Below are 18,857 nucleotides of genomic sequence, written 5' to 3' on the forward strand. Positions count from 1 at the left end.
TCTGTAACATCATGGGTCATCAGCCTGACCTGCTGTATGATACTACTTCATAAGGAAAACCTTCTCCAATTATACAGGTCAAAGAATTGTGGGCTAATAAATTGAATGTGATTGAAATCGAGAGAGAGAGAGAGAGAGAGAGAGAGAGAGAGAGAGAATGATGTAAATAGCGAGAGAGATTTGGTTCCTTTCATGGCATCCATGTCAGTCAGGCCCAGTCATTCTAAGGATGTAAAGTGTTAATTAACAGGTTGAGAGACAGCCGGCCAGTCGTAAATCTGTGGTCCGAGGTCTCTCGGTAAAGATATACTGCTCAGATCTCTGACTTCAGGACATGCAGTTGTTTGTAACACTTTGCCTATAGTTAAAGTAGCTAGAGCTGCAATGTTGTCTTGCTTTAGACCTCTCAGTCAAGGTATTCTCATTACATTTACTGAATGACTGTATTGTTTTTGCTCTGCGTTACGTTCCCAGCATTGTTGTCACTGCTTCCTGGCACCTAGTCTGACCGTAATGAAGGTTTGTGGTATGGCAGTGAGTTATGATCTATGTCTGTGTCTGTTTAGTCACTGAGGCAGCACTGCTTTAAGAATTCACTTCATTCACACTGAGGGCTGATTCAATCGTACACTCTTAGAATAAAACAATGCTATCTACAACCTAAAAGGGTTCTTTCGACTCTCCCCATAGGAGAACCCTTTGAAGAACTACAGTATTGAATAGTTTTGCGTTCCGGGTAGAACCCTTTTGGAATCCTTTTTTCAAAGAGTGTAGATGTATTCTGAATGGAACAGGCTCATGGTCTTCTTCGATCGCCCTGCTGGTTATGGAAAGTTCAGGACAAATAGTTTTGTGCATTAGTGTCGTGTTTGTTTTGATTGTTGTCATGGTTATATCCTTTGCAAGCTGCCACAATTCACTGGTATAGATAGACCTAATCAACAAACTGCATATGCATTGGATTGAATACGCTTACATTATGATTGATGGAAATTGTACAAATATTTACAACAATCTATTCTAAACAGCTTGAGTTCAAAGGAAACATTTGTTGCCTGTCTACTCACATTGCATACTAGAAATATTAGAAATCTCACCAAACACACACACACACACACACACACACACACACACACACACACACACACACACACACACACACACACACACACACACACACACACACACACACACACACACACACACACACACACACACACACACACACACACACACACACACACACACACACACACACACACACACACACACACACACACACACACAAACTGAGGCTCCGTAGCAGTGTGCTACAACCTGGAACCCACAAGCTGATCTTGATGACAAGGGAGTGCTGGGGTGATTTACACTCTAGAGTTCACTTATCCATGTCACTGTTTGACGCACAAGAGGTCCAATGGGGGAGTTAACGGACAAGGGCGTTTTAAAACACAGCCAGGCACATTCCTCCAGTCAGAGATCAACGGGTGGGCTGCCCCTGAGAAACACTTAGAGGACAGACAGTAGTGAGAGGAAGGAGAGCTGACCGAGCCCCCCTTGTACATGTATCCTTTATTCCCCTTCTGGGTTAGACACAGCACAAACCATGCACCACTACAGCAAATGCAGTAACTTTACCTGGAACGGAACCCTGAAAGAGCTGGGTAACTACTCCTCCAGTGGTAAGCAGGATATGCATCCTTGATAGAGTATGCATCCTTGATATGTCTTGAATGTGCTTTTGAAATCCCTCACTTGGCGCAGGTCTCGAATCATTCATTGAGAAGTGGTGAGAGTCAGGGCTTGACTTACACATGCAAAGCTCTCGGTTTATGCAATAATATTGCATGCATATCCTTTTTGTTAACACTGTACAGTGTTACCTTATTTTTTTATGTCAGAGACATGATTATTTTTAGTATCAGTGCAAACATGGATCCCATCATAGATTTGAATTTCACAATGTCTTGCGTGTTACTTTTTTAGAGGCTGTGATTCTAATTCATGCATGAGTTCAGTTTTATTACTCGGCATCCAATTGCCTCTCCCCCTTCTGTCTCCACAATGAACAACCACCACGGGTCTTGCAAAAATATATTTACCTTACTGATATCTAGCCTAGTAGTTTCAATGAAAATCTTGTCAATTAGAGTTGATTACCTAATTAATATTGTGTGTTGAAGTTAAAATACAAAAATGCTTCCTTCTTTCTGCCACATTACAAATGCTTCATCTGAATAATGGTGGTGCAGGCAGGCAGGTGCAGGATGGTACAGGATCCTCCAAGCTAATACCAAGATATGTCCAATGCAGCAAAGTTGGGCTTCAACATCCTTTCTGTTACCTATAGGAACAGATACATACATTGCAGTATATATACAGTATGGTGTCGGCTATTAGGCCTACTTGGAAATATTTATTGTAACACCTTCTACTTGATTAACCTTTTGGTGGAACCCAATACGATAGCACAACAGCAGTATCATGGTGTGTTGCTATTAGGAGATACACTTGGGACTATATACAGAATCTCCATTTTGCTCGCTTCGGTGTACTGGATATGTATAGGAAGGTATGTCATCTTGTCTGGGGTCTTTACAGGCCCATGCATTAAGGAGGCTTCTGTGAACTCATTTCACCAGGAGCTCAGTTTTTAGATGCACCTGAGTAGCAAGCTGACAATGGCAAGCAATTGCTATACAAATGCCCTTTACTTCTCCTTTCCACCCAGTCATTTCTATGGCGTTATCCCTTTCATTATAAGATAATGTTATATTCAATGGTTATATCTGTTTCCATATTGTGTGTTGTAAAGTGACAAATAGGTTATACTAGGTTATACGGCATGAGTCAAGTATATTAAAACAGTGTTTAGGAGCAGTTGAACATATTGTGTGGGGATCAAGAGAGAGAAAGATATCAGCAGAGAGGTGACTCAGCAGAGACAGAGCGAGAGGGTGGGGGAGAGAGAGAAATGCCAAGAACTACATGTCCCACAGGTGTAGGTCATAACTCATAGACCATGTATGTGTGTGGATTAGGGAGAGAATTTAGTTCTGTTGTGACAGGCAGTCACCTTGCTTAATTCACTAGGCTGTAGGGATGAGAGCTATATAAAATGGTTGCAACTCCTCAAGAAGAAGTAATTCAGTTGTGCGTGTGTGTGAGTTTGTGTGTGTCTGTCAGTAAAACACCTTGAACTTAACACTGAATCTTCAACATATCTTCATTTCATATTAGAAAGACATAAATGGCATCTAGCCTTGACAGCAGACATGTTTTGAGATTTTAATTATCTCAGCAATTCAATTTTAAATTCACATTCATTTTGGTATTTTGCTTGAAGCTGCTACTGCAAAAACCATATGAGAAGGGGAAAAATTGGTTTGATACCTTCTAGGTATGTATCTTTTCATGATTAGAGCATAGCACTGGTAGCGTGGTAATTTTAGCTTTGACTGAGTAGTGAGTCATTTGAATACATGACTGTTGTTCTTGTGCCACAGAGGGATTTAGGTAGCTTTAGTGTAAAAGCCAAAAGGCAGTACTTGTGTGTCACCAACGCTGAACACCAGTGCGGGGGTAATTCAACTCCAGGGTCAAATTGTTTCTTATTAATAGCAACTTATTCACAGAGCCATAGTTATCCCTCTGTGTCGTTCTGAGAGGAATCTGTTTGATGAAAGATGCCTTCGGTCTCACCATCCTATCCCACTGCAAACGAGCAAACGAGCCATTGGTTTACCCTGTGATGTGCTAATTAGCTAGGATTTAGGTTACCTCTAATTCATGCACCTTAACTGGACAAAGATGTCACTCTGTTGTGGCTCTGCAGATTAGCAATGTGATAGCGCTTCTTTGCAACTGTGGACTAATAGGTCCAATAGCCCTGGCTCGTGCTTCTGTGAGGAAAGATTTGTCTCCACAGCCTGGAGGTGGTTTCTAATTTCCCTCTGAAGGTCAAGTTTACCGTCTTCCTCCTCCTTGAGTTATTTTCAACAACGGACTAGTCACCTAAGGAAACAATGCTTTAAAGGGCCAAATTACTTTCTTGCTTCTGAAATATTAGTAGGGTTATCTTGGGGTGTTGATATTCGCTGATATTGGACCTGTCAGAGAGCCAGTGAAACTTAATGAAGCCAAGGCTCCCATAATGCCACGGCATTCGTCCTCAGCTTTGTTTTATGACATACTAGGTTTCAATCTCCCACCTAAATATAGCTGCTGGAGCCAAAACAAGAAATTACCATCTGGTCACCTTGTCATCAGTTGACATTTTGACCTGAGGAACTGGATGTTTAACCCCTATTTTATAGTCATCCAATACTAAACATACAGGACGTCTTTCAGCAATTTCTGAAGCAGTAAGCAGTCATTTGACGTTTACAGCCACAACCCCCCGCGCAAATTCCTACAAGATCTCAGACGCAGGTTGTAGGTTAGATTTAGGAGTGGACATCCTTTATGATTTGACACCTGTCTTTTTAGGGGTCTATTTTAACAAACCAAATTCTATGCGCTGGCAGTAGTGCTATAGGTTTGTGGGTCTACTATTGTCACAACCAGAATTATGGGCGCAGTAGCTGGTGTTAGCACGAAAGTGCTGGGTTTCGATGAAAAAACAATTTGAAGGTGTGTTGACCCCTCACTGGCCAATCAGAAGGGCTAAATATGTGGTTGCTTCAAGTTGTGTACTTATGGTCTTTTATGTATCACATTATCATCAACTCCAATTCAAATGTTAGTCTGTTATAGCCTAGTTTGTTAAATAGCCTACAGTACCAAAATAACAAAATGTAGGCCTATCCCATATTTGTTAAATATGTTGAACTTGTTTTTGAACTCTAATTACATGGCTTCAATATATTGTTAACATAGCCTTTGCACTGATATAGGCCTATTGTAGAATGCATTATGTATGAGCCATAGACAAGCCAAACGTTGTCAATAAGCAAGATTAAATTCACAAATGATAAGGCCTAAAAAGATTTGAATAAAATAAACTTGTTTTAAATAAGCTATGTCTAAATACAGTTGCAGGCACCATAATTGCTCCCTGTGGGCATATCAAATTGGGCCTAAGACAGCGTAGACTATGGAGGGTTTTTACACACATCCAAACTTTCCACATGAGCTGGAAAAATATCCAATATAAAGAGAAAGGGGAATGTCCACTCACCATTACTGCCCCCAAATATATATAGCTATAGCCTACCATCAGTAGTGCCAGTAGTGACTTTGCCACTTAAAGGTAAACAAACATACAGGCAAATATAGCCTAGAAGTGGATTCAGCACCACGGGGGCAGCTATCGGAATTCCTGTGATTTGACAGTTAGGTAAATGGAAGATTCCTTTTTGACAAAGTAAACTAAAAACAATAAGTAGTCTTTAAAAAAATAAAATTTTCCTTAGCAGGCTTCCTACAGTTACTGGCACCTTTCATGCAATGGGTATTGCACATAATGATTCCAAATCTTTCACAGAAAAAATAAAAATAAAGTTCAAAAGAAATAAAAAAGGTGAATGAGTGGTTTGCTGCTTGTAATATTTTAATAATACATTGGCAATGTACACAAGGCAGCTACTACTAATACCATAACCAACTGCGTTATCGCTAAGACCAGCTTTTGGACGGTCTTAAATATATCTATTTGTGCACATTGAAATTGGCATATCGGTGCAGGTTTTTAAGGAATTGCAAACAAAATTGCAAACTATCGGCGTTTGACACTTGCACCTCCTTTACCGCCACTCGAAAATAGAGCCCTTAGTGTGTTATGTCCATCGTTAAGAAACATTAGTGTGATTTAAGTCTTAGCTGTTATTGTAGAGTGTATACCGATGATGGTTGAAATGGGACAATTGGATGTAATGGCCACCAAGATGTGTTTCACAGCAAAAAAGGAGTAGCCCAGGAGATGGTGTAACCTTTCAGACCGTAACTTTTCAGATGACGAGACAACCTACACACCGGAAGGCAATGAGGGCAGAGGGACTATCTGAACGCTAGCATCCAAAAACGCTAACTGGGCTACGACTATTACATGGCTCAAAATGACGTTAAATATTAGGCTTCATACTTTAGCTGGACAACATTATTTTATTGTGAGGCATGAATGAAGCTTTATAGGGACAACTTGGCTCTACAGTCTATTACATGTTTGAATTTTACAGCTCATCAGGGACCGTTTCTATGCATAACCAACATAAACGATTGCTTAGGGCCCCACGGCCACTTGGCCAGATTTGATCGGCAGTTTTTCTCATGTTTTGTCAATCACTGCCATTCAGTCACTCAATTGATAGCTAAGTTAGCTAGCCAGTTATTTACAAGTTACAAGTTTTAGAAAGCTGGCGAGACTAATTTACCTCATGGCTAAATTACTTACTGGGCACTCAAGGCACATGCCAAGTGGCCCTGACCTCCAGGGGCCCCCATTAATTGATATCATATGAAGATGGCTTAAGTAATTGCAAAATGTATAGAACTGCAGGGAATTAGCCTTAAAACTGAAAAATCTTCTCTCCATCCAATGGTAAAATGTGTAGAACTGCAAGAAATGTGCACGCTTTTCTCTCACCCCCCCAACCCCCAATTTTTGTTTTTTGAATCGCAGAAAATGTGCTTTAAAAAACAGCAACATTTTCTCTACACCCCATGGCAAAATGTGTAGATTTACAGAACATTTACTTAAAAGCTGTACATTTTTCTCTCTGCTGCCAATAGCAGGGCCACTAAAACGTTTTGCCCACAAGGTGGGGGGGCCCCCAACCAAATCTTGCTTAGGGCCCCTAAAACGTCTATGCAACTAATGTAACCATTATATTGTATTGCCTGCATATACAGTACTTGATTACTGTATTTAATGTCCTTTTAGTATAAGGGGGATAAAGACAAATTTAATTCGCACATTTCACAGGCCAAACTGTAATCGGAGCACATCTTGATGTCTACATATAAAGTACTCATGTTTTGTTGAAATGTTCAGGTCATCCATTTGATGCATGACCACAAATTGGCTGCCCACTGTAGCAAAGAAAACTAATAATAATTGTCAGACTATAATGTTTAATCTTAACACAACTAATCCTTTTGCATCTGTGTCAGTAACCGATAAGTTAACACTGGGGCAAAGGTACACTTTTTACTGTTTCATAAACTACCATTCTGTTAGATAGTCTCCTACGCTGAATATGTTTTCTTTTTTCAAACGTCTGAAGACTTGATGGGTAAATTATGCCTTTAGATTTAGAAGGCGTAAGAACACACTTCATGGATAAGAGCACACCACTTATTTAGTGTAATGTCCTGTACCAGGTTTCTATGACAGTATCACAGCAGATTATCTTTTCGTTGGATCCCCCTGTTATCTCATGTCTATTTTCAATGTAATTGTCTTCCTTCGAATATCAGACGTAATTTGGCAAAGAATAGCTTCATTTCAATCTGCTTCCTCACTTTAATTATACAGTACGTTACCCCATAGGCTACACTGTGCAGCCTTCTCGTTACAGCCCCCCTCACGTTCATTGTAGGCTCATACTGTAACGAATCTCTTCGTCGTCTGAGGAGGAGTAGGAAGGATCGGACCAATATGCAGCGTGGTAAGTGTCCATGTTAATTTATTAGACTGAAAACACAAAACAAAATAACAAAGTGAAAGAAAGAAACGAAACAGTTCTGTCAGGTGAATACATAAAACAGAAAACAACAAATCATAGTGGGAACACAGGCTACCTAAGTATGTTTCTCAATCAGAGACAACGATTGACAGCTGCCTCTGATTGGGAACCATACCAGGCCAAAAGCAGAAATACAAAACCTAGAACAAAAACCTTGAATGCCCACCCCAACTCGTGCCCTGACCAAACTAAAACAGAGACATAAAAAAGGACCTAAGGTCAGGACGTGACAGGACCCCCCCCCCAGAGGTGCGGACTCCGGAAACCTAACCCCATAGGGGAGGGTCTGGGTAGGTATCTGTCCGCGGTGGCGGCTCTGGCGCGGGACGTGGACCCCACTCCACCATAGTCTTGGCCCACTTAAGTGGCCCCTTTGGAGCGGCGACCCTCGCAGCTGACCTCGGACTGGGGACCCTTGCAGCGGGCCCCGAATAGACGGGAGATTCCGGCAGCGCCGGCCTGAAGCGCCGGAGCGCCGGAGTGAAGGGCGACTGTGGCAGCGCCGGAGTGAAGGGCGGCTCTGGCAGCTCCTGACTGACGGGCGGCTCTGGCAACTCCTGACTGACGGCGGTTCTGGCAGCTCCAGACAGGAGGGAGGCTCTGGAAGCGCTGGACAGTAGGGAGACTCTGGAAGCGCTGGACAGGAGGGAGACTCTGGAAGCGCTGGACAGGAGGGAGACTCTGGAAGCGCTGGACAGGAGGGAGCACCAGGAGGGAGGAGACGGAGAGGCAGCCTGGTGCATGGGGCTGCCACAGGAGGCCTGGTGCATGGAGGGGGCACCGGATGGACTGGACCGTGGAGGCGCACTGGAGGTCTCGAGCACCGAGCCAGCACAACCTTTTCCTGGCTGGATACTCCCCGTAGCCCGGCAAGTGTGGCAGGGTGGAAAAGACCGCACTGGTCTGTGCTGGCGAACCTGGGACACCGTGCGTAGGGCTGGTGCCATATAACCCGGGCCGAGGAGACGCACTGGAGACCAGATGCGCTGAGCCGGCTTCATTGCTCCTGGCTCGATGCCCACTCTAGCCCGGCCGATACGAGGAGCTGCGATGTAGCGCACCGGGCTATGCCTGCGCGCCAGGGACACCGTGCGCCTCACGGCATAACACGGTGCCTGCCCGGTCCACCTCTCGCCACGGTAAGCACGGGGAGTTGGCTCAGGTCTCCTACCTGACTTAGCCACACTCCCCGTGTGCCTCCCCCCAAGACATTTTTGGGGCTGCCTCTCGTCCCTGTTGCGCTGCCGTGCTAACTCCTCATAAAGCCGCCGCTCGGCATTAGCTGCCTCCAGCTCCTCCCTGGGGCGGCGATATTCCCCAGCATGTGCCCAGGGTCCATTAACGTAAACAAAATAACAAAGTGAAAGGAAGAAACGAAACAGTTCTGTCAGGTGAATACACAAAACAGAAAACAATTACCCACAAATCACAAAGAGACAACGATTGACAGCTGCCTCTGATTGGGAACCATACCAGGCCAAAAGCAGAAATACAAAACCTAGAACAAAAACCTTGAATGCCCACCCCAACTCACGCCCTGACCAAACTGAACAGAGACATAAAAAAGGACCTAAGGTCAGGACGTGACACATACAGGTTCATTGTAGATATGGCCTCCTTGGTCCCCTTGACGTGAGAAAAAGTGTACCTGGTCCGTACTCTGAAGGCTGCGGTGTAATAAGGTTATATCTGGTTCTAGCAGCTGGCTGCTCTCCTCTCTGGTTCCATCTCCGGCCAGTTTCATCTCCCTGCCAGCCTGGACTGTGTCGCCAGGAGGAGGGTCAGGGTGAAACATGGTGGACTTCTCAACCCAACTGGCGTCTCCATTCTGACGCCACCAACACGTACAGGAGGCCTATACATCAAGCACATATAGGCTATACACTTAAAACACCTGCGCGACACACACACACACACACACACACACACACACACACACACACACACACACACACACACACACACACACACACACACACACACACACACACACACACACACACACACACACACACACAGACACAGACACACACACACAGACACAGACACAGACACAGACACACATACAAACACGCAAAACACCCTCTCTTTCTCTTGCTCCCTCCCACTCTCCCTCAGATCGACACATTCTGGAGCCGGTCTTTCTCTGGCTCATTTGGCATTAGGCAGTGGCTCATTTATTTTCCATCTGTTTGCTTTCATTAAGTTATTTCTGATTTATTGCTGCATTTGCAAGTCAATGGCTAGCAAGGTTACATCCCTGCACCTTTCACTATACAGTAGAAAGGAATATGAACTCTCTATTGCATTATTTGCTGTTGTGTTAACCGTTTATGTTTAAAAAAAGCTTACAACTAGATAATGCTTCAAAAAATGTTATTTGGTTATTGAATATGCTATATTAAGATGAATGGATTCTATTTACAGTATAGGAAGTGTTTTATGTACAGTACAGTTGTATCCAGACTGTATTGCCTGTAGGGATCATAGCACTTTGACTAGACAACAACAGGGGAGAGAGAAAGTCTAAACACAGGGTGCTTCTATTAGTTTTTTTTGGGGGGGTGGGGAATGAAATCAAGCCATGTGTCCTGTCCTTCAGCCTGACCCCTTGTGGTCTGTGGAGCCTTGGCTCTCTCCGCTGGTTCCCTTTGCCACCCACCTGCCTTACGGCCAACTCTTTAGCCCATGAACTTCACAGTGCCCTTTGCATCCCTGTTAAATTCACAGTGGTAATCCCAACCTGACATCATTCAACCCATTCTGTTCTGCCCAAGGATTCCCGTCTGTCTGAGTTTGTCTGCTGAGCACCCTGCTACAGGTCCAACAGGCAGTTGGGATTGGTCTCTGAAGACCGTCAACACATGGATGTGGCTTAGCATAGCGGAGAGAGTATTTTAGGTGTGTGAATAATGATCTCTGTCCCCTCAGCAGCAGGTCAACAGCACGTTGGATTTAGGGCGCTATCTTTGGTTGGATAGTTGAATGGTTCAAAAGAAGAAGGGGGGTGTTGTGGGGTATCCGTTGTCTTTGGGACGCGTGTAAAAGGGGGTAAATGCAGGAGGTGGTGGGGGAGCTGTATACCCAACGCAGCCGACATCAGCAAGATCAGGCATGTCTCTGTATAGTCCACTACTCTGCAGGGAAGTCAATTCCCAACCGTGGAATCACTCATCCTCACTCGGCTCAGTCAACTGTATTTTCACTAAACCTAATTGTATTAACACAGTAATTTGCCTTGTCTGTTTTATCAGAGCAAAATGCCTTTTACAGATAGTTTTACAATCTGTACAACTTTTATCAGCTGGGTAATGAGCCAGTCAGATTGACTATGACTTCATCAAATGTTAAATTGAAACTCTCTTATGATGACAGAAATACTCATACTTATTTAAGAGTCCAAATTGTGATGGCTTGTAAAATCTGTGTTGTTAACAATATAATCGCTGTAGTCCTGCAAACATTATTCCACAGATATTGCTATCAGCACCCACTTTGAACAGAGCTCTCTGACAGGTGGTCCCTCACAGTACACAATGTTTATTTTGGTGTACACACATGAAGACACTTACAAAACAACTTCATCCCAAGTTGCCCATGTTGGATAATGGTACACACTTTTTGTAACAAAGTTGGTATAATCTGTACACAACACTTCTATAGCATTACCAGTTTATTACCCCCATGATTTGAGTAAGGAAAGGTATACTGGCCTCTAGTGTTTAGATCGGGCTGCGTGCACCATACGCAATTTCAATACTGAACAAAAATATAAACGCAACATGTAAAGTGTTGGTCCCATGTTTCATGAGCTGAAGTAAACAATCCCGGAAATGTTCCATACACACAAAAAGCTTATTTCTCTCAAACGTTGTGCACTAATTTGTTTACATTCCTGTTCATGAGCATTTCTCCTTTGCCAAGTTAATCCATCCACCTGACAGCCGTGGCATATCAATAAGCTGATTAAACAGCATGATCATTACACAGGTGCACCTTGTGCTGGGGACAATAAAAGGCCATGCTATGGGTTATGGTATGGGCAGGCATAAGCTATGGACAACGAACACAATTGCATTTTATCGATACCGTGATGAGATGCTGATACACATTGCCATTCACCCACCGCCATCGCCTAATGTTTCAGCATGATAATGCATGGTCTCATATCGCAAAGGATCTGTACACAATTCCTGGAAGCTGAAACTTTCCCAGACATGTCACCCATTGAGCATGTGTGGGATGCTCTGGATCAACACGTATGAAAGCATGTTCCAGTTCCCACAAATATCCAACAACTTCGCACAGCCATTGAAGAGGAGTGGGACACCATTCCAGTGGCCACAATCAACAACCTGATCAACTCTATGTGAACTCTGTGAAAGAGGAGTGACTGGTTTTCTGATCTATGCCTCTACTTTTTTTAAGGTATCTGTGACCAACAGATTCATATCTGTTTTCCCAGACATGTGAAATCATCTAATCATCTTTGAAATTGTTGCATGTTGCATTTATATTTTTGTTCCATGTACAATAGGGACCATATGGGCAAGCCATACAAGCATTCCAAGCCCCCCAATGTGAAACTATGCAAAGTGTTCCCAAGACATGACATGTCTTTTAAATAGAAAATGGATATGAAAGTTTATACGCCTCCTGAAATACTATAAATACTACCTGTCCACAGTTTGATAATTTACATAATTTACATAAATTCGTATTAATTTCCTAAGTTAAGCAGCTAAAGTTCTGTATATATTATAGAAAAAAACTGTAAACCCAGAAGAGCCATTCTTCAGGACATTATCATAAGGTTTGACATGCTAACAACAGGTTTTTAGACTCTGATTTATTCTATTGATATCTAATGCCAATCCAAAAAAGTATTGGATATCTAATGCCCACCAAATTCAAAGTGGTCCATCAAAGACTATTAAACATTGACCATAATGACTGACATCATTGGTTCGAGTCTTATTTTAAGCTCAATAACAAGCAACATCTAAGGAAATGTACCCTCTGATGAACAGCTGAAATCCATATGGCGTTATAGAACATCTTAGCCATTCGTCACTCATCTTTGGTGAGGATGGGTAAGCTAAGCCTCCCTGTTTGATCAGCCAGCGCCGTACACATCCTCTAGCCTTGAGTTGGATCTCGGTCACCTCTATCAGAGCACACAGCACCTTGTTTCCCTAGACATCGGTCTGTCTGGACGATGTCTTCTAGGAGATCATGACTGTGCTGTGTACTGTAGTGGTTGTGACAGTAGCCTCAAGTCTGGACGTAGAGGTTGACCTTCAATGTTACAGTGGTCATAGAAAAACTATTCTAAAGCCAGTCAAACAACTGAGATAAAAGCAGTTGATTAAACAGTTGATTCTTTGTGTGCTCTCCAATGACACATCAACGGTAGGCCTATGGGGGGATTCCTATTTAGATTTGTCCATATTCAGAAATGAATGTAAGAAAATTGTTAGTGAAATCAACATACTACTCATGTTACAGAGCAAGCTTCATATGACACCAATACTTACTTTGTAGCACATACAGTACATAGGAAACATTATGAAGTCTTGAAGGAGGCCTGGGTAATGCCAGAATGTCAGAAATATTCTAACTTCAATTAAATATTTCCTAATTATGATTTTAGATACAAATGTCAAGTATAGGTCAGCAATCCTTCCTTCTAAGGACCATTCTATGGATTAAATCATGGTCTTTTTTAGTCCTGGTTTCGTGAAGAATCACCATATGGGTTGTTAGATAGCTCAAAGTATCAAAGGCCTTATACTCAATAAAGGCGAAATACTATGCTCTAAGACCTCTCTCAACACTCAATAACACAGCAAATGTGAAAACCGGGGTACTGAAAGGTAGAGAGAGAGAGTGACGATGGTGACATGATAGTACGTTTGAAAGTTTACGTGCCGTTCGTTGTGTCACATTGCATAATTTACAGTCAGGGCCGGCTCTAAGATGATAAATCCTTGTGGGCAGTCAGATATTTTTTTGTCTGTTTCATGCTTGGTTACTGCAACATGACATTTTGGGTGGGCAATGCCCAACCCTGAACCCCTTAGAACCGGCCTTGTTTACGGTTCTGTTCTGGTTGTGTTTGTGTCCTAGAACTGGTGAGTGGGTTTCCCTAAACTAACAGCAGATCATTATTATCCTCAGCACTGCATATATTCCTTCAGAGTGAACACCATGTTCCATTCATCTGTTAGTGCCAGAAAGTTCCTCTTGACATACCCTGCTGTCATCGCTCATAATTTACAGCCTCTCCTGTCCATCCTTTCTCGAATCCACACGGTAAAAATAGCTCAGCTCATACATACTCACTCTGTTCTCCATAGCCAAACACTGATGGGGTTTTGAGGAGGAATAGGACCCATTACAGTGTTGTCATATGATTTGATGAAACACCATCGTTATATGACATTTTAATGAGCTCTATAAAGATGATCCAGGGCTTGAGGAGGATGGCCAATGTCATAGGGAAAGAATTCTCTTCCTGTGGGCCTTTAAAGGGAGTTTTTTTTAGAAGAAGCCAGTGTGTACAATTTGAGGCGATGATTTCTCTGTCAGCCCACCAACTGCGCTTGAGTTTGCCTTATTGGCTCCATTGTCGCTCCCCTCCCCTCGTTCTACCCAGACGCTGCCCTCTTCACAAGGGCTTGAGCCAAAGACGTGTCAATCCCAACCACTGTAAACGTAAGGGAAACCTAAAGAAGAAGAGTATCAGTTTTCAAAAGCAAGGACACTTCACCTTTGTATGATCGTTCTCATGAGAACGTGTCCAGCTTGGGCTTTCGTAACAGTATCTTCACCGAGGGCCCTGCTGGCCCTGTTGGCCCACTTGTGGAACAGCATTTAGCACTGAATGTGTTGCTTGCAACGTTTCTTAAAGCAGAACGTTCTCAGTCTTCTGTATGTCACTGTATGTGTCACGCACATTTCTGTTAAAGAGTTAGGTATGCAGAGACCTTGCATTATGTGGATAATCATAAATAGGTTGACACCAGCAGATCAAATTTGAATCAGGTCAAATGAATTCATCTAACACAGCAATGGAAAACAATATTGAGGAATAGTTTTCCTTCATTGTTGATTTCCCTTACCTAACAACTATCTCCAATTTAAGCAAATTGTTTGTTTAATAAACTATCTGCTACTGTAATGTGTCCTTGTTGTTTGCTGTGGTTAGCTCGACCACTCTATCCCCATGACGCCGTTCACACTACATAATATTTCCCAAACGCAAATAATCCGACGCCAATCACACTTTGCCTGTGGAAGATTTGAAATGCCACTATGCATGTGAGACATTTATCTCCTGTAAGTGTGAATAGACTAAGCATTATAAGCAGTTAAATACCGTGTGGCGTTTGTATCTAATAGGATTAAACCTTAATGTGTTGGTTGTGTGGCTGTTTATTAAATAGTTGTTACCACTGGATGTGTGTGACCTATTGTTCATTAGTGTTGCAAAATTTGAAAACAAAACTGACGCTTTTACCATAGTTTCAAAGTGAAAGGGTAGGTGTAATGTCTTTCATGTTCTCATTGTGTCATTCATGTTAGCTTCAATAGAGCCCCACAGTGGAGGTGTCATAATACCCATAAAACCTAGCGGTCAGGCAGGGAAATAAATCTCTCTCGGACAAAGTGATTTTTATCAATATATTCAGCTCTCTCAGATTCAAAAATACTAATTTGCATCAAAGTAGACATCATGGAAAACTACAATCCCTGCAAGCTCATGCACGTCATCTCTATCTGACAACTTTGCTAACAGGTATTGGGTCAATTTAAAACTTGCACAGGTCAGTTTACAGAATGTTCCATTTAATGAAATGTAGCTAATTTATGCATTACTACATTTAGCTAACATTAGATAGTTAATCCAGAGATTCTTACCTTTGCCTTGATTCAGCAGTCTCGTCCAGATCATCATGGTATTTATAGTTCTTTATGATAGCCACATTAGCAGTTAATTAGTATTTCGTTTTTTTGAGGCATCAATACAGCCGAATATGTTGATAAAAGTCACCTTGTACGAGAGAGATTTACATGGTTATCAAAACACCATGCCTACACGAAACACAGCCCTTATTTGAAGTGTTTCTAAAATCCCTTATGGGAAATGTTAATGGTGGAAAAACAATTGGAACCATTTCCCTGTTAGACCGCCAGGTTTTATGGATATTATGACTCTGTGGCAGTCTATAGTTACTAACCAACATCCTGAAAGTTTTTAAATGCATCTGACGAAACACTAACTATTAACATGGATGATAGACAGTTGTGTTTTGTTTTGTTTCCCATTTGTCTGGTCAAGCTCCCCCCTCCACCCAACACACACACCCCCCTCCACCCAAATGTTCTAACTACACACACACTCCTCTCTCTAGCCCCTGTGTGTTTTCCTAAACTAGGGCGGCCTCCTGTGGAATGCAGGGCTCCGTTTAATCCCTGAGTCTTGTCAGGCCTTTTTTTATAGGAAACTCATCTCAACGTCCAGCAACAAATGGAGCACAGGGATTTATCCGTGGAGATAGAGTTTCAGCCTGCATCTGAACGCCCCTCTCTCACAGCTCCACTAGGCTTCCTTGTTAAATTAAGCCACAAGGAGACTGTGTGTCGCTGCTACTGCTGCTAGTCTCCTTGGCTGGGTCTGTGTGTGTGTGTGAGGTGGGCTTGATTCTAGCCTGATCTTCCTTTCTGTTTCCCCTGTGTACCTTCAGAGCGAGTACGGGCCAGCATGGCAGCCCCCGGCAGCTCCAGCGGACTAGAGGTTCTCCTGTCTACTCTGCAGGTAGGAACACACTGGGTCTGGGACTGTGTATGTGTGTGCCTGTCACGTTGTGTGACTGTGTCTCTGTTTGCTCACAGTCGCTGATATGGCAGTCTAAAGTGGAACGCTCCAAATAAAGTGGGCAGGGGGATCTGCTGACTGACGGGAAAGGGACGCTAGGCTAGCAGCACGCACTTTCTCCGTAGAGCTGAAAGAGGAAGATAAATGGAGAGCTTGGGACTATAAGGTTCTATCTGCATTTTTGTCAAAATGTAGTTAATGACATAGCCTTGTTCTGTTCAATGTTCTCTACCTACTGTATATAGTACTCTAAACCCCCCAATTCATGTTGTTAAGTTCAAAAGAACACTAAATACAAATCACTGACACCATTCAAACCAATGAGGGTTCGGGAACTTTAAGGCCAATTATCTCAGAATTATATTTTTGCAGATAGAACCTTATAGTTCCAAGGTCTCAGAATGGTGATCATAAGCATCAATACCCAGAAACTATTACCTGGAAACATGTTCACAACTTTCACTTGCCAAACAGCTACTGTTCGTACAAATTTGCACCGGGCATAGATCACTCTAGTATTACACAGACAGCTAATAATGTAGCTTACTGTGTAAATTTAGATTGTGTTCAAATAATTTTTTTATGAGATGGTAAACACATTTCCATTTAAATGTTAGTATATTGTATAGTCATAGTATTTTAGTGTACTGTTAGTCAGTGTCGAGAATACTGTAATTTATACACTCCTAACTGAATTAAATAAATGGTGAAAAATATTTTCCAATATTGGTTTGTGCCCACTTTATTTAAAGTAGCTAAACTAGTTCATAAATCAGTTTGTGCAGTTTACATGACATTAACTTGTGTATGAAAAAGCTTGTGAAGTGAAATGCATGACCAGCTGTATGAAGGCCGGCAGAAAGCTGGCGGGCAGATGTCAGTGGGGATAGCTAGCTATACTGTAGCTGTTCTGGTGGGAGAGGAGCAGAGGATTACAATATAGAACGGATGGTGTGTGAGATATTATCTACAGCCCAGTGAATGCAGCTGATCCCTCTGTACTGCGGTTGTCAGGATCCACATTTAAAACCAGTTTCATAATGTTATGTTGTTGGTGCTGTTGATGCATTTGGTTCTGTTGAACCACAGTTGTCAAGCATGTTGGTAGACTATTTGTTTTTTTCCCCCACGAGTTTGTAAGTAATTACATTTTCGATTATGTCAAAGCTGTTATATGTTTTGGCATTCACGCTTGTCGTGTATTTGCAGTAAAAATAGTATGAAAATAGAAAATAGTATGAAAATAGAATTGCGTTATAACCAACTGTATTTCAAATGTAAACAACACATAAACAACATAAACATAAACAACTTTGTATTCTTATATAAAAATGGACAACTTTGTATTTTTTAAATATTACAATTTTTACCATGCTTGTTGGTAGAAACAGTATTTTTATTTTGACCGAAGTAGACAATAGGTTCTCTCTTAATTTGAGTAATACATATTAATTCGATATCTGATCCACTTCCCAGCCATGTATCCTGATCTGGTAATGAATTATGATAGAGCACACTGACAACACCATTAATTCCAATGCTTAGCCGGAGACAAAGTAGCAGTCACCAACTGTTATCATTAAGTGGCTAGTCTCACAAATACACTGGCCTTGGTGTGCGGCTGTTGGTGCCTGTATTGCTAGCACCAGTAATTAATATATTCATGTCATATACTGAACAAAAATATAAACGCAACATGCAACAATGACTTTACTGAGTTACAGTTCATATCAGGTCAATTGAAATAAATACGTTAGGCGCTAATCTACGGATTTCACATGACAGGGCAAGGGTGCAGCCATTAGTGGTCCTGGGAGGGCATAGGCCCACCCACTAGGGAGCCAGGCCCAGCCAATCAGAATGAGTTTTTCCCAACAAAAGGGCTTTATTACAGACAGAAATACTCAGTTTCATCAGCTGGCAACAGCTCTGGTGGACATTCCTGCAGTCAGCATGCCAATTGCACGCTCCCTCAAAACCTGAGGCATCTGTGGCATTGTGTTGTGTGACAAAACTTCACATTTTAGAGTGGCCTTTTATTGTCCCCAGCACAAGGTGCACCTGTGTAATGATCATGCTACTTAATCAGCTTCTTGATATGCCACACCTGTCAGGTGGACGGATTATCTTGGCAAAGGAGAAATGCTCACTAGCAGGGATGTAAACAAATTTGTGCACAAAATGTGAGAGAAATAAGCATTTTGTGTGTACAGTATGAAATATTTCTGGGATCTTTTATTTCAGCTCATGAAACATGGGACCAACACTTTACATGTTGTGTTTATATTCTT

At 42.3% G+C, this 18,857-nt stretch overlaps 1 protein-coding gene across 1 annotated transcript in view; it reads left to right on the forward strand.

Annotated features, from left to right (window-relative positions):
- Positions 1-1,507: 1,507 nt before the first annotated feature.
- LOC112218428 (cytosolic carboxypeptidase 4) overlaps positions 1,508-18,857 on the forward strand; it is a 150,022-nt gene continuing 132,672 nt past the window's right edge. The window contains exons 1-2 of the mRNA XM_024379212.2: positions 1,508-1,682; positions 16,436-16,506. Of these exons, the coding sequence (XP_024234980.1) occupies positions 1,607-1,682; positions 16,436-16,506 (147 nt within the window). The 5' untranslated portion in view covers positions 1,508-1,606. The remainder of the gene's footprint in view (positions 1,683-16,435; positions 16,507-18,857) is intronic.

This window comes from Oncorhynchus tshawytscha, linkage group LG19 (genome assembly GCF_018296145.1).
Source record: "Oncorhynchus tshawytscha isolate Ot180627B linkage group LG19, Otsh_v2.0, whole genome shotgun sequence".
In the NCBI taxonomy this organism is placed as follows: Eukaryota; Metazoa; Chordata; class Actinopteri; order Salmoniformes; family Salmonidae; genus Oncorhynchus; species Oncorhynchus tshawytscha.